Genomic DNA, 21,874 nt, shown 5'->3' with positions numbered 1-21,874 from the left:
TACTTCACCAATTTTCAACTTGCTTTCTATGGCTTTAGTTTAGGTCATATCACATCTGATGTAATGAAATCATATGTAAAATCCCTGTATACATTTTTTACTTTGTGAAACTTCCAGTGTGCTAATACTGTTTAAGACATGACAGATTAACTAAAAATCAATCATAAATTGATGCCGCAATGCATCATAATCCTCAGAGGAGTTTTAATAAAGAAAAGAACAAAAACACCATCCTGGGTTTAAGATCACTGGATGAGGTTACAATATTTTCATTCCCATTAGCTTTTAAAAGTTACGATAGTTGTTAGTGACAGTTTGAAGGTCATCTTCAAACATATTTGTTACCTCTCAAAAAGTATAACCAATTCACAATGAGGCGTATGAGGGAACATGTCCACAGGCACAGCCAGAGTTGGAGAAAATTTCTCTCCTGTGATTTTTTTCTGCTGGTCAGGTGCAAAACACAGCTCTCTAAAGTTTCTCATGGCTTCTCCATCTGGTTTACAGGAAACATACACCAGCCTACGAATAGCAGATTGGTTTCGTAAAGCTCGGACCACTCTGTGGTGCAGGCCAGCTCGTGCAGGGTTTACCACAGCAGTAAGGCTTCCACCGCCGAGGCTCAGCTGAGACATAAGACCAGGTAGCACCACCTCTGCCTTCCCAGGCAAAAACTCACAGTTCAGTACACTTTTAAGAGCTGCATTGTGTTTGGCATCTTCCACAGCCTGTTCTATGAGCTCTACACCTATAACTTTATCCACTCTTGGAGATATAGTAATGCCAATGGCACCTGTCCCACAGCAGACATCTAGAAGTGTACCACCAACTTTTGTTCTTTCTCTGTCCTCCCCAGCTTTTGGGAAGCACAGATGTCTAACTGTCCGATACAGCACTTCAGCAGCTGTCTGGTTCACCTGAAAAAAAGCATCGGGAGAGATGCGGAACTTAAAGCCCAGCACCTGTTAATGACAAAACAAAAGAAACTGTAAAACACACATAACATGGACATACGTGGATTGTGTGCTTCCTGCTCTTCCCAGTCTGTTCACTTCTTATATGGATAACCCAGAAATTGTGTTAAACAAAGCCTGAAACTACTATTATCAGTTGGTTTTAGCTGTAATACCAAATTTCATGTGTTGCAGTTTTATTTGTACTGTTGATAATTGGCTGATTCAAGGAAAGTGTTTCCTTCAGTCTTATTCTACAACATTATTATCAACAGAATAAAAAGGCCATCATATTAAAAAAACTGGTAGTTAAAGTGAGATTAATGTGTAAGAAGTATTTTTCAACATAATCTGTATTAAGACAAAACTTTACCAGTAGCAGTTAACAATCATTACAGGTAGTTTTTGAATGGGCTACTGCAGCTGGACAGGACACTGTAAAACTTCTGAAACATTTCCATTTTTTCTGTTTGAAAACCCTCATGGTAATATTACCCTAGTTGTGTTTATTATTTACCTCATCATATATGTGTGGCCGACCATGCAGGAGCTGGTAAGGGGATGCCTCGTGAGTGCAGCGGGTCATGGTGCTCTCCTGAAAGAACAGTGAGTCCAGCTGACAGATTGTTCTTGACCCCCAGTGTGGAAAATCAGGCCGGGCTCTAAAGAAGACAGGCGAATAAAGTCTTGATAGCACCTGGCTACCTGTTTGTGCTTCTCCGGCATGTTTAGCAGGTGGTCCCCATTGACACAGATAATTGTTCCTTCCCTGCCTGTGCCCACATAAAAGCCAACAGTCTTTGGATTTCCATCTATTCCTCTGTTGACAGAAAATGTAGACTTGTTGCGGTAGCCATATATAACTGGTGATGGCAGAATAGGCAGGACAGGGAAACTGAGGTTACTCCTGACAGGGAATTAGAATTGTGACTGGAAGTCACCTAAAAGATCCAGGGAGAGCTGAGACAATATAATTTCCTGGTGTTTCTGCTTAAGTTCAAGTTGCTCATCATAACTCTGCCTCTACAGAGGGGTGACCACATCCTCAAGCCTTTCCTCCCAGGACAGATCCTCCTATGAGGTTTCTTGCGACTTTTTGTCCACCCACTCTTTAATTGCGATCTCCGCTTCTCAACTAAAATAGCATCATCGGTTGAAAACAACCGACAGGGAAAAAAGCAGCGGGAGATATGCGGAACTTAAAGCCCAGCACCTATTAATGACAAAACAAAAGAAGCTGTAAAACACATAACATGGACATACGTGGACATACGTGGATTTTGTGCTTCCTGCTCTTCCCAGGCTGTTCACTGCTTATATGGATAACCCAGAAATTGTGTTAAACAAAGCCTGAAACTACTATTATCAGTTGGTTTTAGCTGTAATACAAAAGTTAAAAGAAAGTTAAAAGAAAACAGACTTTTCCACACTTTCAGATGAGCTTCAACTTGCAACTCTCGTCTCGCGCTCTGTATCTGCACTCTGCTGCAGACAAATTACCTACGTTGCAAATACGTTTCTCTCCGTCTGACCTGTAAACCATGCTCACTTAATCGCCTCTCCCTCCTATTAATGTGCTTAGCAACCACTCGTTGCAGTTTTATTTCTTCTTCTTTTCCTTTCGGCTGTTCCCTTTCAGGAGTTGCCCCAGCGAATCATGTGCCTCCATCTAACTCTATTCTCAGCATCATCTTCACTCACCCCAAATAACTTCATGTCCTCTCTTACTACATCCATAAATCTCCTCTTTGGTCTTCCTCTAGACCTCCTGCCTGGCAGCTCCAACCTCAGCATCCTTCTACCGATATATTCACAATGTCTTCTCTGAACATGTCCAAACCACCTTAATCTGGCCTCTCTGACTTTATCTCCAAAACATCTAACATGAGCCGTCCCTCTGATGTACTCATTTCTGATCCTGTCCATCCTCGTCCCTCCCAAAGAGAACCTCAACATCTTAAGCTCTGCTACCTCCAGCTCTGCCTCCTGTCTTTTCTTCAGTGCCACTGTCTCTAAGCCGAACAACATCTCTGGTCTCACCACCGTCTTGAACACCTTTCCTTTCATTCTTGCTGATACTCTTTTATCACACAACACACCTGACACTTTTCTCCACCCGTTCCAACCTGCCTGCACTCGCCTCTTCACCTCTTTTCCACACTCTCCGTTGCTCTGAACCGTTGACCCTAAGTACTTAAAGTCCTGCACTTTCTTCACCTCTACTCCCTTTAACCTCATCGTTCCACCTGGGTCCCTCTCATTGACACACATGTATTCTGTCTTGCTGCGGCTAAGCTTCATTCCTCTGTTTTCCAGAGCAGACCTCCACCTCTCTAGATTTTCCTCCAGCTGCTCTCTGCTCTCACTACAAATCACAATGTTATCTGCAAACATCATAGTCCATGGAGATTCCTGTCTAACCTCATCTGTCAGCCTGTCCATCAGCAGAGAAAACAAGAAGGGGCTCAGAGCTGATCCTTGATGCAGACCCACCTCCACCTTGAACTCCTCTGTCACACCTACAGCAAACCTCACCACTGTCTTACAGCTCTCATACATGTCCTGCACCACTCTAACATACTTCTCTGCCGCTCCAGACTTCCTCATACAATACCACAGTTCCTCTCTCGGCACCCTGTCATACGCTTTCTCTAAATCTAAAAAAAAGGCCACCATATTAAAAAAAATGGTAATTAAACTGAGATTAACATGTAAGAAGTATTTTTCAACATAATCTGTATTATGACAAAAATTACAATAGAAAAATTGGGAAATATATCAGTAATAGTAATTTAGAAAAGGAGGAGTGGTTGCTAAGCAACATTAATAGGAGGGAGAGGCGATTAAGTGAGCATGGTTTCCAGGTCAGACGGAGAGAAACATATTTGCAACGTAGGTGATCTGTCTGAAGCAGAGTGCAGATACAGAGCGCGAGACGAGAGTTGCAAGTTGAAGCTCATCTGAAAGTGTGGAAAAGTCTGTTTTCTTTTAACTCTTTTAACTCCAACTGGAATAAGGAGCAGATACTTCATCAGTGGGGTTAACTGAAGGATTATCACTGGCTATCAACCCATTCTAAACCTGTTCTAAACCTGTTTTGAGCCTTTTTGTTTGTTTGTTTGTTTTACTGAAGAAAGCTTCAATGAACAAGGCAGAAGTAGAAGAAATTGAGTTATTCCTGCATCTCCTGTGGCTGGCTTATGCCTTTTTCAAGTTTGGGCAGTGGTTGATGCAGAAATTCAAGAAAACTTTACAGTTTTGTCCATAACAAAACTACTTGCTTGTTCTTAATTAAAATGTTATAGCTGCCTGTTTTGCAAACATTTCCACGTAAATACAGTAAAATGTTTAATCAGAAGTACTAACAAATTGTGATTGCATCATCAATTTAAAACAAAACATTGGTTTTAAATTTTCAAAATCTGTGAAGATATTTAATTTTTGAGGTTTTTTATCGCTGAGCTTGTTATCTAATATGCAACATTGTAGTTGTTCTGTTTCCAAAGAATTACATTTTTCCACACATTCAGCATTTAAAAAAATTAAAACACCTCTTCTTGACTAACATCCAAATCCATGTGCACACCGTCATTTATCAAATCTGTTTTTGGTCACTTATGTCATGTGACAGTCTGCATTGACACATACAGTAAAACATCTCCACATGTAGCATTAGAAAAACAATAAAGTTTTCTTTTTGTTTTTCAGGGGAAGGCTTCCACAACTACCATCATGCATTTCCCTTCGACTACAGCACGAGTGAGTTTGGCTGGACATTGAATCCCACCACTTCCTTTATTGACCTCATGTGCTTTCTGGGTTTGGCCAAGGATTTGGCCAAGGATTGCAAAACAGTGTCTAGTGAAACTGTCATCGCTCACGCTAAGAGACTTGGTGATGGCAGCTACAAAACTGGCTGAATCAAACTAGCTACAAATTTCATAACTGATACTGATGCTTTGCAGCAGGTTAGAATGTAGCAACAGGTGGTGTAACAGCATTTTTGTCGGGGTGGTAATTACAATACTTCTAAGCCAAACCCTTTTCCTGAGATTAATATCGTCTCTAAAGTGTTTTAGATATTTACAAATATTGTGTGGAAGTTTTGAATCATCCTCACTATTTGTGGGCAGGCACAATGTTTTCACCAAACAGACACAGAGACTAACTGCTCTGGTTAAGTACGTGATTTATTGAGACTTATGTCAGGATTCTTGCTTAAATGCCTTATGAGGGTTGCACCTCATAAATTGCAACTTCATCTTTTAGTTTTAGGCTTTTTAATTTCTGTACAATTGTGGTTCTGTGGTGTCTTTTTGTAAGGAAACCTAAATAACTAAAAACTCTTCTGTAAAAAGAAAATGGACATTCAACAAATCCATATTTAACAAATATAAATATTTACCTAAACAAGGATTTGCTCTAATATAATATCCAGAAATGTGATGAAATCTTTCATGTTGTTGTGGTATTTATTAAACCTCCTCTTTTTTGTAGCAAGTACTTTCACTGGCCACTTTATTAAGTACACTTGTTCAATTGGTCAAAATGCAAATATCTAATCATCTAAGTACATCATCTGCAGGTAAAGTAAAAGCTTCCTTGTTTCAATTATAAATGTTGGGTTTCTTCTAAGGTTGTGTAATCTTACCTTGTTGATTTAAAAGAAACCTATTGTGTGACTAAGCCAGGCTGGGTGAAGGCTCTACATTTTTAATTTAGACCCTGACATTAATATCTTAAATCATTTCCAACAATTGTAACAACTGTTAAAATAAGAGGGAAGCTACCGTGAACCGGCGGGATTTTATTGGCATTTGTAAATATACAATGAAGAGGTAGCAGGGGAAACATTGGGATGTAGGTAAATAGATATGTGAATTATTTTTTCCCACCCTAAACCTAAATAGAAACCTTGTAATGGAGATCCAAGATAACATTGGCAAGTGAGAAACATTGCTGAAAAATTAAGAAACAACTGGCAGAGAAATTTGGCAGAATGCACATTTTTCCCCCTAATGTTGAAATGCTTCTGTTAACCTCTGAATAGTCTATTTATAGACATGGGTGAATAGGTCAGTTCGATTAATGTGTCAATGTTAGCCAAGAAAAAGTAAGGTTAAGTTAAGCTAGTAATTGAAAGCATTCAATAAGAATAATATAAAAATTTTGCATAAGGACAGACCCAAGTGAAGAGACGGTGAGAGGGAGTGAACTGATAACCAGGTTTATAAATCAAGAAAACTAATGACTAACATAAATTCACTCCTGAGAGGAGAACACGAAAAAAAGAACAACAGGTAGCTAAACATTAAATTCAAGAATAAGACTGAGATAACAAAACAGACTGAAAAACATAACAAAACTAACGTCAGGCCAGGAGCAGAGTTAAAAAAACAAGAATCAGGAATCCACATACGTAAATCAGGGAGCAAGGTACACTGGCCAGGAGTTAGACAGACGATCTGCCAGGGTATAAATGAACCAGAGGAAAAGTTGAAAACAATCAGAATGAGGCAGGAAGGAGGTAAAAGGGCCTACAACAAATAAGGACTGATGGAAGGAAGCGATGTCCAGAGAAAAATGAGACAAATGATTGAGGAAAAAAGAGCTTAAAAATCCACGTAATCTTGACGAGCTAAGGAAAAACTCAAGCTTGTGAAGTAGCCAAATTGATCTAATAATCCAAAGTATGGCAATTCATCCTATATCTAAAGGGCGACTTCACCAATTTTCAACTTGCTTTCTATGGCTTCAGTTTAGGGTGTAAATGTACATTCTTGCTTTCAAGCTTCCCTATACCAAAATATTATTCTGCTTCTAGCTAAAAATCTTCTCCAGATGACATCACCCAGAGGGGTTTTCCATCATTAGGAGTTCAGATGATGTCATCTGGAGGAGCTGGAAAAGAAGGTTGACCATGATTACAATCTCCATAGCAACAAGGTGAAATAATCTGAAGTTTCCTCCAAGGGATGTCATCTGGAGGCATTAGTGAGATAGAAACAGAGATATATTTTAATATAAGGAGGTCAAAGGGAAGTGGCATTTGTTTACATCTACTACCCACACTAAAACCAAAAAAATCTAGTTCAAAACCAGTGAAAGTGTCCTTTAAATATAAATGTACCACAAAATGGTAATATACAGAATATATAGAAGGCATATATAGAAGACCTGATAGCACCATATCATCCCAGTAGACCACTTCAATCGCAGAATGCAGGCCTACTTGTGGTTCCCAGAATTTCCAAAGGTAGAATGGGAGGTTGAGCCTTTAGCTGTAAAGATCGGGAAGCAGACACCCTCTCTCCAGCGTGCAGCTACTGGTCCTACCAACCTGCCCGATGTTTTGTTGTTGCTCTGTTCTTTTCTCTCTTCACTTTCCACTCACCCCAACCGGTCAAGGCAGATGGCCGTCCACCCTGAAACTGGTTCTGCTGGAGGTTTCTTCCGGTAAAGGGAGTTATTCCTCTCCACTGTTGCCTATGGCTTTCTCCAGGGGGAATTGTTCGGTTCTCTCTATACACCTTTATAATCTTGACTTTATTCTGTAAAGTGCCCTGAGATGACTTTGTTGTGAATTGGCACTATATAAATAAAGTTGAATTAAATTGAATTGAAATTAAATAACAAAATAAAATAGGATTAGTTAACTATAAGTACCCTAAAAGTAAACACTTTTAAACACACAGTATAAACTACTTTAGATCTATAATTAATGATTTAAACATAACTGTATCTTTTTGCTGTAAAATGAGCGAACAATTCAGCTCCATAAATCTGCATTTGGTTTTGACAACAACCAATGAATATAATACTATACAATTAGTGCTGAGCTTTCTCCAGCTTCAACAATATTGCATCTGCAATATTAAAGTAATCAACACATTAATACATTCATAATTAATATGCAATAACATGATCATTGCAAATTTTAACTATAACCATTTTGCTTATGCTGAACTTTTACTTGTAAGATTATTTCTACACTGTGGAAGTTATGTAAAGGACCTCGGAACATCTTACACCACAAGAGAAAAAAGCACTAGTGGAGGAAAGGATAAGAGACTTTTAAACAGTGTCAGATCTAAAATCACTCCACTGGTGTTGTTTTTGCTCATACATTAATATGAAACTTCTGTGTAAGAGAGCATCCTATTATGGAGTCAGGGCTGCGTTGCCTGCTGTGACCTTTAATGAACTGAAAAGACTGAAGTAAAAAGGTTTTGCAACAGCAGTTTTAAGCCAATATATCCCACAAGGATACAGCTGGTGAAGCTGTAATAGCACCTCCTACTGCACAGATACAGCTAGTGCAACACAAAAAAGCAACAGAAGACGAACACACATAGACATCTGATGTAATGAAATCTAATGTAAAAGCCCTGTATACATTTTTTACTTTGTGAAACTTCCAGTATGCTAATACTGTTTAAGACATGACAGATTAACTAAAAATCAATCATAAATTGATGCAGCAATGCAGCATAATCCTCAGAGGAGTTTTAATAAAGAAAAGAACAAAAACACCATCCTGGGTTTAAGATCACTGGATGAGGTTACAATATTTTCATTCCCATTAGCTTTTAAAAGTTACGATAGTTGTTAGTGACAGTTTGAAGCTCATCTTCAAACATATTTGTTACCTCTCAAAAAGTATCACCAATTCACAATGAGGAGTATGAGGGAACATGTCCACAGGCACAGCCAGAGTTGGAGAAAATTTCTCTCCTGTGATTTTTTTCTGCTGGTCAGGTGCAAAACACAGCTCTCTAAAGTTTCTCATGGCTTCTCCATCTGGTTTACAGGAAACATACACCAGCCTACGAATAGCAGATTGGTTTCGTAAAGCTCGGACCACTCTGTGGTGCAGGCCAGCTCGCGCAGGGTTTACCACAGCAGTAAGGCTTCCACCGCCGAGGCTCAGCTGAGACATAAGACCAGGTAGCACCACCTCTGCCTTCCCAGGCAAAAACTCACAGTTCAGTACACTGTTAAGAGCTGCATTGTGTTTGGCATCTTCCACAGCCTGTTCTATGAGCTCTACACCTATAACTTTATCCACTCTTGGAGATATAGTAATGCCAATGGCACCTGTCCCACAGCAGACATCTAGAAGTGTACCACCAACTTTTGTTCTTTCTCTGTCCTCCCCAGCTTTTGGGAAGCACAGATGTCTAACTGTCCGATACAGCACTTCAGCAGCTGTCTGGTTCACCTGAAAAAAAGCATCGGGAGAGATGCGGAACTTAAAGCCCAGCACCTGTTAATGACAAAACAAAAGAAACTGTAAAACACACATAACATGGACATACGTGGATTGTGTGCTTCCTGCTCTTCCCAGTCTGTTCACTTCTTATATGGATAACCCAGAAATTGTGTTAAACAAAGCCTGAAACTACTATTATCAGTTGGTTTTAGCTGTAATACCAAATTTCATGTGTTGCAGTTTTATTTGTACTGTTGATAATTGGCTGATTCAAGGAAAGTGTTTCCTTCAGTCTTATTCTACAACATTATTATCAACAGAATAAAAAGGCCATCATATTAAAAAAACTGGTAGTTAAAGTGATATTAATGTGTAAGAAGTATTTTTCAACATAATCTGTATTAAGACAAAACTTTACCAGTAGTAGTTAACAATCATTACAGGTAGTTTTTGAATGGGCTACTGCAGCTGGACAGAACACTGTAAAACTTCTGAAACATTTCCATTTTTTCTGTTTGAAAACCCTCATGGTAATATTACCCTAGTTGTGTTTATTATTTACCTCATCATATATGTGTGGCCGACCATGCAGGAGCTGGTAAGGGGATGCCTCGTGAGTGCAGCGGGTCATGGTGCTCTCCTGAAAGAACAGTGAGTCCAGCTGACAGATTGATCCAGGACCCTTTGTGAAATAATCCAGAAGTTCAGCCTTATGGACTGCAACCTCATCTGGGGTTAGCTTCTGTGGGTGAAAGTACACTATAGCCATTGTATGGCCCTCTGCATTGGTCCTCACTGTGATCTCTCTCCAGTGACCCCCAGTGTGGAAAAGCAGGCAGGGCTCCAAAGAAGACAGGCGAATAAAGTCTTGATAGCACCTGGCTACCTGTTTGTGCTTCTCCGGCATGTTTAGCAGGTGGTCCCCATTGACACAGACAATTGTTCCTTCCCTGCCTGTGCCCACATAAAAGCCAACAGTCTTTGGATTTCCATCTATTCCTCTGTTGACAGAAAATGTAGACTTGTTGCGGTAGCCATATATAACTGGTGATGGCAGAATAGGCAGGACAGGGAAACTGAGGTTACTCCTGACAGGGAATGAGAATTGTGACTGGAAGTCACCTAAAAGATCCAGGGAGAGCTGAGACAATATCATTTCCTGGTGTTTCTGCTTAAGTTCAAGTTGCTCATCATAACTCTGCCTCCACAAAGGGGTGACCACATCCGCAAGCCTTTCCTCCCAGGACAGATGATCACTCCTATGAGGTTTCTTGCGACTTTTTGTCCACCCACTCTTTAATTGCGATCTCCGCTTCTCAACTAAAATAGCGTCGTCGGTTGAAAACAACCGACAGGGTTTTCTAAGAGGATACAGGATCTTGCGTTTGATAAATATGACTGACATGCGGTATGTAGTTAGCAAAGTCATTGTGACTTTAGAAGAAGTGGATTACGATGCAGATGAAAATATAAAACTAACTCCACTTAATTTAAACCTTACCGTTTAAAACACATTTTCTGTTGCGTGTTGATTAACTGCATGCTGAAAATTCGAGTCAACTGTTATGATGTGCAATTTACGGGCCAGTTCCGTTTTTAAGTCATCTCCGTGCGACGAGGGCAAGTAAACATTTCCGCCGTATCGCGATGGACTCAAACAAGGACGAAGCAGAGCGGTGCATTAAAATAGCACTAAACGCTATCAGCAGCAACCAGCCGGATAAAGCCAAAAAGTTTTTGGAAAAGGCCCAGCGTCTGTTTCCGACAGAAAAAGCTAAAAGTACGTCGAACAACCATCTGTTTCAGGTCTTATTTCATGTTTATTGCTGGGCCATGGCTTTAAAACCAAATCAGCTAACGTTAGTATATAACCGTCTTATCGTTAACATTTTACCAGCTGATGGTATTTGTAGTTTTTACGACAACCAGAACATATTTATCTGATAGATTTGATCACTCGTTGCCATTTATTTAAGTTGTGCACGCTTATTCTTAGCATACAAACATCCTTTGATGTCGCTAAAGTGCTAACTGTTAGCTAGCTCACCACGCTAACAGGATCAGTAACGTTGTCTTAATCGGAAACGGACACCGTTGGCATCTTTAAATAACATTGCTCCACTTTCTTTGCAGATTTGTTGGATTCTTTAGAACAAAACGGAAAGCCCCCAGATGAGAATGACAGTCCTGTGAACGGGGAGGGACCCAGTATGAGGCACCGCAGCCACAGAGTCGAGGCTGATGCGTCCGCACAAGGGGCGACAGACTCATCTAAACCCTACACTGCAGAGCAACTGGACGCAGTTAGAAAGTCAGTGCACATGAGGATCCCTTCTGTTTTTAGTAATAACGTTGCTATGTGGTACTACAAACGAGTCGGAACGCTAAAATATCAATTGCCTTTTTACTCCGTCATCTGATATAAGTCACTATACTCTAGGATATAGAACAGGTGTATGTGATAGTATTTTGTGCGTGTATTTTATAGCATATTGTAATTAATCTAGTGGTTGACATAATTTAAATTTTTAACTACATGTAATATAGTTGAATGTTTAGTTCTGCCATTAATGAAGAATAGAAACAGTTACCATTTGTACTGTAAACATCTACAATCTAATACTAATTATTGAAGGAATTTTAAAACACACATTTAGCCATTTATTAATTTAACATCAAATGAAGCCATATTATTTGAAATACATCCACATTCATCATTCATCTTTTTGTTTCTTCTGACTGACTTTTCACAGTGAGACTACAGTCCAAGATGCATATAATAAAAAACTTTTCTGTAATACTAAATATTGCGCTTTATGCTGTCAAAATAATATCTCCAGCAATGTATTTGCTGTTTTGTTATGTATCATTGATGGGTGTGTTTCTTTTAATGCAGGATTAAGAGCTGTAAAGATTACTACCAAATTTTAGGAATTGAAAAGACAGCCTCTGATGAGGATCTTAAGAAGGCTTACAGAAAGCTGGCGCTAAAATTTCACCCAGATAAAAATCATGCACCTGGAGCTACTGAAGCATTTAAAGGTAAATTAAAAGTAATCTTCAGTGTTTGTCTAGGAAATGTAAAAATGTAAACTCACTACCCGAATTATAAAAATTGTGGGTATTATGTCTTTCAGCTATTGGTAATGCCTATGCCGTACTGAGTAATCCTGAGAAACGAAGGCAGTATGACCAGTATGGAGAGGAGAGATCACACCCAAGCAGACAAAGACACCATCGTGACTTTGAAGCTGACATTTCACCTGAGGATCTATTTAACATGTTCTTTGGTGGAGGCTTCCCATCAAGTAAGTAAAGACCATATGAATATAGTTTCACGTTATTTTACTTTAATCAAGTGCTATCAAGTCCCAAGAAAATGTTGTTTTTCATTTTTTAAAGATTAATGTGTTTATATGCCAGGTATCAATTTGATATAAGGGCGAAGCTTGAATCTTAATTGTGTTACGCATAGTGTTACCTCAAAGGACTGTGTATACCTTATTTTTATTTCCCTGTTTTGTCCATGTTTTATTTTGTTTTGTTCTGTATCTCGAACCATTGACTTTATTCAGAGCGGCGTGAATAAAGTTCACTGTTACAGGCTGTAGTTCTTTCCTCTGTAATTAGCATAGTGTATACACTCTTTGGAGGCTAAAAACACAGGTAATGTATAGAAAACAAATCTGTCTGACCTAAATACGTGGTTTGCTTGGCCAGGCTCATTACATGTAACTGTGCCTGTAAACACAGTCCCTAAATTCATCCTTCCTAATTTTGCATTATGAAAAATAATTGAAATCAGATAGAATAGTTAACTGGCCTGAAATGTCAAAGAGTCAAAGCACTGTTTCCACAGTATGTATTTTTAATCTTTATTTGCTTAAATCTTTATTAGGTAATGTACACGTTTACAGAAATGGAAGAATGCACTTTGCACATGATAATAGACAAGAAAGACGAGAACAACAGAGAGATGTGAGTTCCGTCTGTAATGCTTTCATCACACTTGAATTTTATACCAGATGCTGTGTTGTCTGATTTGTATTAAACATTAATCAAATGTTTATTTCCTTTGTGTTCAGGGAGGTCTGGCTCTGTTTGTACAGCTGATGCCCATCTTGATACTCATCATTGTTTCCGCTCTCAGCCAGATGATGGTCACCCAGCCTCCTTATAGCCTTAGCTATCGCCCGTAAGTGGTTCAAACACTTCTTGAGGTGTGGAAAAAGCTTTCATTGTCTCATTTTAAGCCATTATATATTCTCCACACATCAGGTCTGCTGGTCATATTCACAAAAGGCATACATCAAACCTGAAGGTGCCTTTCTATGTGGGAGACCGTTTTAATGAAGAATATTCTGGGAACAACCTGAAGAATGTTGAGAGAAGTGTAGAAGAAGATTACATCTCTAACCTTAGAAACAACTGTTGGAAGGAAAGACAGCAAAGTAAGTTTACACTAGAGTAATATTTTTTGTTGCTTATCTGTTCATTTCCTTTTTTTTTTGTTTTGCTTTAGAATATAATTGATAAATAATGATGATAAATAAATAAATAAAATGATAAATAAATGATAAATAAATCAACAAAGGTACAGATTCATTTTCTGTTATTCAAGTAATTGTTTCAGCTGTAGTTCAAAGTACTGAATCTACAGTATCACAGCCAATTTTATTTTTCTTTTTGGTTTGGTCTTTTGATTGTTGAAATAAAATTTTTAGGTTATTGCAATGGCAAAAAATTTACTGGTATTTACTGTAATGTAGAAACATATTGTCCTCTTGTACTTTCAGAGGAAGGCTTACTGTATCGTGCTCGTTATTTTGGAGATTCTGATTTGTACCAAAGGGCACAGAGAATGGGGACACCAAGCTGTTCTAGACTATCTGAGATCCAGGTTATTTTGGATGGATAGAATCTTGCCACACAAATGGGTAAGTTGCCACAAACGTCACAATGACTGCAATTACACAGACTTAACCGGGTTAGAGTCGTCTTTCTTTGGAAAGCTGATTTCCTGTGTGTAATGTAATGTATAAGGGAAAGCTGGTTTCCGAAATTGGGGTGGGTGATTAGAGGAGAGCTGGTTACCCCAGGTAGATTTCTGTCAGAGAATGCCAATTTCTCTGCCATGTATACGCATAAGCGCGTTTTTAATCGCTTTCTCCAACTGCACATGTGCGTAACCAAAGGCTGCAGACAGTAAGCTGCACGCAGCTGAGTGAAAGAAAGAATGAAAGTAGAGATCGTTAAGAAGTTAACGGGGCAGTGCCGCCTCATTTTTAAAACAAAGTCCACAGAAATTTGTATTTACATAAAGTCTTTTGTATGAGTCCCTTTTCCCACTGGATTTTTTAAATTCAGATTGGATCTACGGTGGCGCATTGCATTCACCAAAGAATTACAGAACTATGGATCTCGTATTTATGAGATTGCAAGACCTGTAGTTCTGTAACTTGTATTTGTGAGATCAGTTTCTTGTAATTACGAGATAAGGTCTCTAGCTTTTTCTTTGGTGAATGCAATGCACCGCTGTATGAATCAGCTTCATGTGTCTTTACTTTCTCTCCCCTTGATCTGTCACTCTGCTGTCACAATGACACAGACAGGCACACACGGAGAGAGAAAAGCCAAAAAGAAACATTTTGCGTCATTATACAGTTAAAATGCGACAGGCTTGTGGGAAAAAAAAAAAAAAGAATAAATCAGAGGTGGAGGAGAACTCAGGTTACTCTTCTGCTGCATGTATACGAAATGCAGCAGATACTGCATGTATCTGCTGCATTTCCCATAACTAGGTTACTAAAGTGCAAGTAAACACTGTTTCCTGATTACCCGAGACAGCTGATTTTTCTGAGTAAACCCCTTAACTCCATGTAAACGCCGTCAGTGACATTAACCAAGCTTTATTTTTGTCCATTAACTTATCAACACATGTTAAAGCAGGTCCAAGCAGGGACTGGTACCTGATATGCAAGAGTCAGCTGTGTAGTCTCAGATTCCCAAACAGGCACTTCACTGCACCAACAAGAAGAGCTTTCCAAACAGATCCCCTTCACAACAGCCATCTTGATCCATTAAAGGGACCAATGGCTGTATAAACAAAGCCCCTTACTGGGTCAATGTGATGGTTTGCGTACTGTATTTTGTTTCGAGTCTTGCAGTTGTTTATTTACACCATAATGCCAAACCTGAACCAATGGCTGCTTGAAGGTTAGGAAATGTTTTAAAAACTTGCATGATTTGTAAAATGCTTAACATTTGTGCGAAATATTTTAACAGTTTATTTGGTAAAAGATAACAAAATGTCAGTAGGATCAGGTTTTGTTGTTGTTGTATCTGCTTATATATATGTAGAATGTGACAGCCACATAACTCTCATTCTTTTCTTCTGGTGTCTGTAGGTTCATCTGTACTTGAATCTAATTAGAAGGAATTGGTCGGAGCCCACTCAAATTGGAGCATATTTCTGCAGCAAACCAAGAGAATCAAAAATGCCTTATGTGCGGTGGGCAGCAGATCTCATCAGGGAACCTCTCTGCAACTTGCTGTAGATTGACTTCCTGTAGAACTGCGAGAAGCTTTGCATTGACTGCTGATATTTTCTTACATTAGTGTCTTCAGGATGGTTAGAGTCCGCTGGGCATGACCATGGAAAACTAAGATCATAGTTGTCTATTTGAACGGTAAACAAAGCTGCTAAGATTAGCTTTCTCTCTCCCAGTTAATTTGTTTTCCTTAAACATTTTGAGAAACCTCATGGCCTTCTCATAGACAAGACGTCTGAGCCACTCACAAGGAAAGTGCATAATTTTTATAGTTCTTACCAATGTAAATATTCATTTTCCTTTTAACAGTGCAGGGTTTATTGGCGTTAATATAATGTACCATAATGTTATGTGGATTTGCTTGTAGCCTGTTGGATCATAAGTATTGAAAATCATTGCACAAATTAAAGTAAACCATATTTATTAAATTAACATGCTAAAATTGTATAAACGGTTTCTTGGAATAAAATTTCTCCAATGATTGATGTGTGCAATTTTTCTTTTAAAAAACACACATAACCTGGGTAAGACACGGGCATCCGGCGTAAAAACTGTGCGAAATCAACATGCGAACAATAATCCCGTGGCGTGCCTGAACTCGCGGGATAAGCCGAAAGAACCAAAAAAAAATAAAAAATAACACAACCTCTGTTATGTAGCTAACTTTTATAACTCAGTCTTAATCAAATACTGTGTAGTATAAGTTTTGAAAATGTAGTATATATGAAGTGTACTCAAGAGAGATTGTGGTGGATGTTTGAACGTGCTTTTCATACTTTTTTCTCACAATCCGCAAAAAAATGAAGAGACGGCTCCATAAGTAATATAAAATAGGTATTAGTTCTTAAGGAAGACATTAGGTTATAACCCTAAGACAGTGATGCTGTTGTGAGTTTGATGCTTGTTTAGGTTTGTAAATTTGTTATGTTTTGTATGATTGATAGGTGCCGATTTCAAGTAAGAAGAAAGAAAAGAAGAAAACTAAATTTGAAAAAAAATAATTTATTTAGAAAATTAATTTAAGTTAGAAAAACACATTTCATGTAAAATTTGACTGTCAAATACAATAGTCGTTCCATTGAGGGTGTGACTTTACATTCACAAAAAGAGACATGTTGAAACATGAAGTTCTTACTGCTTGTTCACCAGTAAATCAGGTGAGCAGCTGCCATAACACATTGCACGTTGCTTCCAGGGAAAATTTGGCATCACACGTAATACACCAACAGGTACATGTCATTTCTGATTCATTCTGTCAATACCAATTGTTGAAGCCATAAGATGATGTCTTGCAAAGACTACTAAACCCAGTAGTCTGTCACAGTCCACAGGAATTCAGCTTTAATGGACGTCTTGCTTAACAACACTCCTCAATCAGGAGGTCCCCTGAACAATACAGTTTTCGCTTAATGGCCCTAAAGCTCCTACTCAGCCTCAGAGTGGTGTTCTGCCTTGGGGATAATTGAGACGCCTGTGAGGAGGAGCTACCCTTTAAGAGTTTCTGAACCTTAGGCCACAGTCCTCTAGACTCAAGTCTCAGCACCAGGGTTACATGGAAAGTTGGGACGAGGGTGGCATCCACTGCTATTTGGTCCACAGTGCATAGAGAGCCCTCATCCTCCCTGTCTACGCACAGGTCAATAAGTGCTCCTCTGAGACCACATGGCTCAGAGACAGCCAGGTGGAGCAGCTCCTGGCTGATATAGTGTAGTAGACAGTCAGATAAGATGAGTTTAGAGCAGCCCAAGATGTGAGAGGCATTGTTAAGACTTTCTATGATGGTTGCTGCAACATCTGTAGCCAGGGCCTCCTCCAGGGGGTAACAGAAGAAGCTGCTGTCGGACTCTGACAGCGACATGTCAGATTCTAAAACAAAACAATAATGAATGTTAAAGTTTTGTCATTTTCTTCAGTTTTCTGGTGATCAAAACGGGAGAAAACACGTCGTGCTTTGTCCACCCTCCCCCCACCCCCCAATTAAACCAACTAAACTGAAACGATTCTTCATGAACAATACTCACCAGTTTCACTCCTGCAGCAGTGCTGTGTTGCGACCCTCTGGTTGAGCCCCTTCAACTCTGTCAGTTTCTGCAGCAGACTGCCCCAGGACAGCCGATTGGAACCCCTGTCCTCCGCTGGAGAAGGAGGAAAGCTGCCGTCCAGAGAATGATTGCATGAAGAAGACATCATGTAAACTTTATTTAAAAATAAAAAATAAAGCCCGGTCCTGAATTAAAAGTATGCTTAAAAAGTGTAAAGGTGTCCTCTAACAGTGGATGCCCTCCTCCTGCGCCACCAGACCAGCTGGAAAACACACCTCCCAACAATGGAACAAAGCGTTAAATAGCAAAGCCCGCACGCCCCGCCCACAGTGTTTCCTAACCAATCAGGTGTTAGCTCACGTCCTCAACGCTTCACTCTGCCTGGAAACGCTTTTGGTCCCATTTTATGACCCACAGGAGAGACCTCCACTTCTACAGATCCCCTACCCCCAAACCAAAGTCACACAAAAGTTTATGTTCTCTCTGAAATATTTCACCATTAAATATGATATAACACAGAAAACCTGACAGGACAATATTCATACGTTTCCAAAATGTTGTGAATAAATGAAAAAGACCCACAGGCTCAGTCTTGTACACAGCAATGATGAAAGCTGTAGAAGAACCTTTCCGGGGGGGGCGATCACACAGACTGCACGTTTGGCACGTAGGCGTCGTTTTGCCTCAAGTGATCGGATGTGTTTGTGCCGAGCACGAATGCTGTATTTATAAATATTTAGTATGTGTTAAGTTACGACCCCGTGGGAAATGTAGAAAATGTTTATACCCTAATTTAATCATTTGTTGAAAGACAAAACACTTAAATGCATTGCTGTGGTTAAACTTAAATTTAAGTTTGAATATAATTGTAAGATGAAAAGTTTTTTGTTTGTTTGATGCAAACAGCTTCACACAATCAATAATTCCGTTTAAAGTGTTTTTTTTTTCTGCAAGAGTTAATAGATTGTTTTCATCATTTAAATGTGTTTTAACAGTTTTTAAAACTCTGTTAGTCCTACATTAATTTAATCCAGACATTTAGAGCTGTAGCATGTCCCAACTTTTGATACAACTCTTTTGTGTTCTGACTTTAAACACGTACACACAGACACAGATCTCCACCCACCATCATCATCATCAACTGAATCATCGGTTGATGTTTGGCACCCACAGTATTGTACACTGTTGCAGTACTTTTTAAACGACAAAAATAACTAAAACTAAAGAAAAATGACACATTTTTAAAACGTTTTAGACTCCAAAACTCGTAAAGATTAAACTTGGAGTAGCGTCATGAGTCCAATTGCAGGTAAATACACAAAAAAGCTTTTTTGCCAAGTTAGTCACTTCAAATGGTTTTTGTCTCTGTTTATCAAACATTTGTAGAATACATATTTAATCAGAGTAAAAATAACTAAAATATATCTATATACTAAAATAATTATCATAAAATGTAATTGATATAAAAAATCTGACTCCAAAAAATGAAAACTTTAATAACAACAATAACATGGTATATTAGAGTCGATTTGTAACGTTGTATTTCCGGTTGGATGTGAGTTTATAGGCTTACTGTGTGATGTTGGTCAAATGAAGACTATATATAAGTAGCTTATCCAGGATGAATGAGGATTACTTAATAATGTTCTACCCCAGATCCACTAAACTAATAAAACTAATGTATTTGATTGACACTGTAAAAGAAAACATTCCAATACATGTTTAAAAAATAAAGTTGTTTTCTATAGACCCACTCAACAAAACTTGTCTATCCTGGTAAACTGGACATACAGCTTGTTTGTTATGGTCCTGCTGGGCCTGTGCCATTCTGTTTACCCACATGATGGCGTCACAGCAACATCCTCAAATACAGACAATGAAGAAGCTGTAGCCAATGTGGTATGTTGGCATGTTTAAACAGGTTTTAGTCATCAGTACACCTAGGCTGTTGTTTTAAGTAGATTTGTTCATTAGCATGCAGTCTTGAATGTGTAATGTGGCATGTGCATATGCACTTTAATATGTTTTTCAGCATAATGGATCCCTGCAATCCGACCATCGAAGGGAAATTCATCATTTAACTAAGATTATGTTTCTGCTACAGTGTTTGAAATACAATATTATTGATGCCATGTCATGGGAAAAACAGTAACATGAAATGAAGAAAATAAAGTGTGACAAGCACCGTGTTTTACAATTCAAACAAACCTTAGAGAGCTGTTTAGCCAGCCCGCCTCAGGCTATGTAATTCATGTATAATAAATCTTCTTCCAAATGGATTGTTAAGAATGGATGTTTTTTTTCCAGGGACAATTTTCTTTACCCTGAATTATTATGGAGTGAATCACAAAACTTTGAATTCTATATTTGTCATTTCAAAGAATGTTTGTTTCAGTAATTCCTGTGAAAATGCAGAGCAATTACTGGACGATTCACTTATGAATGTAATATATTAACACCTCAATTACTTGAGCTAAACTTTCCAGAATATTTTAAACTCATTGCCTATCAATTCACGAACAGGTAAATGGCTCCCTGGATTGTGTTTGCCAGGGCGAAGGTAACAACATATAAACAGCATCCATCTAACTGAGACTGAGAAACTGATATATTCTGTTGATGATGCAGTGTAACATATACTTCATTTTGTTTAGCATTTTTCATGATAGTTAAAAATGGGATGGTGTGGAGCCCTGTGTCTAGCTGTAAATCCTTTAGCTTTTAGGTTACAGGACTGTTCTGCGTCACCTGATGTTATAGCGAGGACAGTGTTCCATTTAGGCCTTGATTTATTGCTGGAGGAAGCAGAAACAGACCTTCACTCTTGGGGGTGGGGGGTAGGAGAAACTGATGTTTGGCAAGTTTTGCTGAGACACACTTTTCTTTATCAAAGCATTAACACTTCGTACACCAACTTCAAAAAGCATATACTTCAAATATTACCTGAGACTCTTCATTTTTGGCTGACTAAAGTCTGTGAATTCTGTTAAAATTTGAAAGGTAGTTTTTTGTAAAGACATAAGTAATATCTCCTGTTTCAGCTTATGCAAAAAATAATAAAAGGTAGTAGGACTGCATTATAGCTTAGATTATCTGTAAATTGGTTGCAACATAAAGAAGATGTACGTTTGTGCTACATGCAGGGAAAATGCACAAAATCAATATACCTCTACATTTTCTTCATGTTTTGATGCATTTCCAGAGTTATTCTTTCATAGAGTGGCTGCAATGGTAGGTTAAAGATGCAATTCTAAAAATGTCAATGCTTTCATACTGCATGAAAACAGACAGAAAAAAGGTTCAGATCATTTTTATAATTACAGCTACTGTGACTTGTCCCTCAATGTAGCTTACTCTCATTTTAGAATCTTATGGATTATTTATCATTACTGCCAATGTTATGCTATTTGGATTTGGTTTTAAATTAAGGAAGACTTGGGAGGCTGTTGTGACTTCTAAACTATCCTCAATACTTACATTAATCTTGTCAATTAAAATTAAAATTTAATTATTTTCCAAACAATGTATAGCTACTTTCACCTAAAGGGACTTTTTCTATTTCTAAGCAATCATGACGATAGTTTGTTTGGTTTTGTTAAAACATGTGAGTTTTAAATCCTTGTCAGTAAGATGACGACATACAGATTGTGATGGAATTGATTTTATTCTTTGAATAATAGTAGACACGCAATTCGATAAATAAATAAATGTGGCAGTTTGTTTGACTGCCTGTTTGCAGTGCTTTCTGCAGCTAATCAAATGTTACAAATGTACGTTTAGGGATGAACCAAAGTAATGGATGAGGGATAAAAGTTGACAGATAATAAGAAGACAGTGGATTACAAGCCTGTTGGAGCTGCTAAATATGAAACCATTAGAATTCATGAGCACATTTTATGTCTAAGTTAAATTTTACGTCAGACTTTACAAGGATTTGATATTTTGTCGGGACCAAAGTGACTGACGCACCAACCGAGCACCAGACATCAATTCTTAAAGCTATGGTAAGGTATGCTAAATACAGCAAAGCACATTTTTTTTTATACTGGAACCCAAAGCATCGTGGAAGGACTTCCAAAAATACAGTAAAATAATCAATAATTTATTTTTTAAGGC

At 38.4% G+C, this 21,874-nt stretch overlaps 4 protein-coding genes across 6 annotated transcripts; 1 reads left to right on the top strand and 3 right to left on the bottom strand.

Annotated features, from left to right (window-relative positions):
• Window positions 1-74: 74 nt before the first annotated feature.
• On the bottom strand, window positions 75-1,963 carry LOC137102705 (tRNA (uracil-5-)-methyltransferase homolog B-like). The gene is made up of 2 exons (XM_067482482.1): window positions 1,471-1,963; window positions 75-962 (listed from the first exon to the last, which is right to left on the bottom strand). Exons 1-2 carry the CDS (start codon window positions 1,537-1,539, stop codon window positions 342-344), a joined length of 690 nt encoding a protein of 229 aa, XP_067338583.1. The 5' UTR covers window positions 1,540-1,963; the 3' UTR covers window positions 75-341.
• A 6,477-nt stretch (window positions 1,964-8,440) lies between these two features.
• Window positions 8,441-10,594, bottom strand: trmt2b (tRNA methyltransferase 2 homolog B). The gene is made up of 2 exons (XM_067519471.1): window positions 9,728-10,594; window positions 8,441-9,219 (listed from the first exon to the last, which is right to left on the bottom strand). Exons 1-2 carry the CDS (start codon window positions 10,592-10,594, stop codon window positions 8,599-8,601), a joined length of 1,488 nt encoding a protein of 495 aa, XP_067375572.1. The 3' UTR covers window positions 8,441-8,598.
• dnajb12a (DnaJ heat shock protein family (Hsp40) member B12a) lies at window positions 10,414-16,197 on the top strand. 3 transcript variants are annotated; one of them, XM_067519495.1, is made up of 9 exons: window positions 10,414-10,431; window positions 11,299-11,476; window positions 12,062-12,207; window positions 12,303-12,473; window positions 13,064-13,143; window positions 13,251-13,360; window positions 13,444-13,616; window positions 13,962-14,102; window positions 15,573-16,197. In XM_067519495.1, exons 2-8 carry the CDS (start codon window positions 11,376-11,378, stop codon window positions 14,081-14,083), a joined length of 903 nt encoding a protein of 300 aa, XP_067375596.1. In that variant the 5' UTR covers window positions 10,414-10,431; window positions 11,299-11,375; the 3' UTR covers window positions 14,084-14,102; window positions 15,573-16,197. The 3 variants fall into 3 exon arrangements, with proteins under 3 accessions (XP_067375596.1, XP_067375580.1, XP_067375590.1); XM_067519479.1 differs by lacking the exon at window positions 10,414-10,431 and adding an exon at window positions 10,740-10,945; XM_067519489.1 differs by lacking the exon at window positions 10,414-10,431 and adding an exon at window positions 10,832-10,971.
• Window positions 16,198-16,702: 505 nt separating this feature from the next.
• Window positions 16,703-18,296, bottom strand: LOC137134576 (DNA damage-inducible transcript 4 protein-like). Its single transcript, XM_067519507.1, has 2 exons — window positions 17,738-18,296; window positions 16,703-17,582 (listed from the first exon to the last, which is right to left on the bottom strand). The coding sequence occupies exons 1-2, from the start codon at window positions 17,904-17,906 to the stop codon at window positions 17,074-17,076; spliced, it is 678 nt and encodes a 225-aa protein (XP_067375608.1). The 5' UTR covers window positions 17,907-18,296; the 3' UTR covers window positions 16,703-17,073.
• Window positions 18,297-21,874: the final 3,578 nt, after the last annotated feature.

Source organism: Channa argus, chromosome 1 (assembly GCF_033026475.1).
Source record: "Channa argus isolate prfri chromosome 1, Channa argus male v1.0, whole genome shotgun sequence".
Classification (NCBI taxonomy): domain Eukaryota; kingdom Metazoa; phylum Chordata; class Actinopteri; order Anabantiformes; family Channidae; genus Channa; species Channa argus.
This window is presented reverse-complemented; position numbering and strand designations above follow the sequence as displayed.

Bases quoted from the DNA above. Each gene is read 5' to 3' on its own strand.
- LOC137102705 (XM_067482482.1), bottom strand. From the start codon at position 1,539: ATGACCCGCTGCACTCACGAGGCATCCCCTTACCAGCTCCTGCATGGT. The intron at 963-1,470 runs GTAAATAATAAA...TGTCATTAACAG, and splicing joins GGCCACACATATATGATGAG to GTGCTGGGCTTTAAGTTCCG.
- trmt2b (XM_067519471.1), bottom strand. From the start codon at position 10,594: ATGACTTTGCTAACTACATACCGCATGTCAGTCATATTTATCAAACGC. The intron at 9,220-9,727 runs GTAAATAATAAA...TGTCATTAACAG, and splicing joins GGCCACACATATATGATGAG to GTGCTGGGCTTTAAGTTCCG.
- dnajb12a (XM_067519479.1), top strand. From the start codon at position 10,813: ATGGACTCAAACAAGGACGAAGCAGAGCGGTGCATTAAAATAGCACTA. The intron at 10,946-11,298 runs GTACGTCGAACA...CTTTCTTTGCAG, and splicing joins TCCGACAGAAAAAGCTAAAA to ATTTGTTGGATTCTTTAGAA. The intron at 12,208-12,302 runs GTAAATTAAAAG...TATGTCTTTCAG, and splicing joins AGCTACTGAAGCATTTAAAG to CTATTGGTAATGCCTATGCC.
- LOC137134576 (XM_067519507.1), bottom strand. From the start codon at position 17,906: ATGATGTCTTCTTCATGCAATCATTCTCTGGACGGCAGCTTTCCTCCT. The intron at 17,583-17,737 runs GTGAGTATTGTT...GTTTTGTTTTAG, and splicing joins CTGCTGCAGGAGTGAAACTG to AATCTGACATGTCGCTGTCA.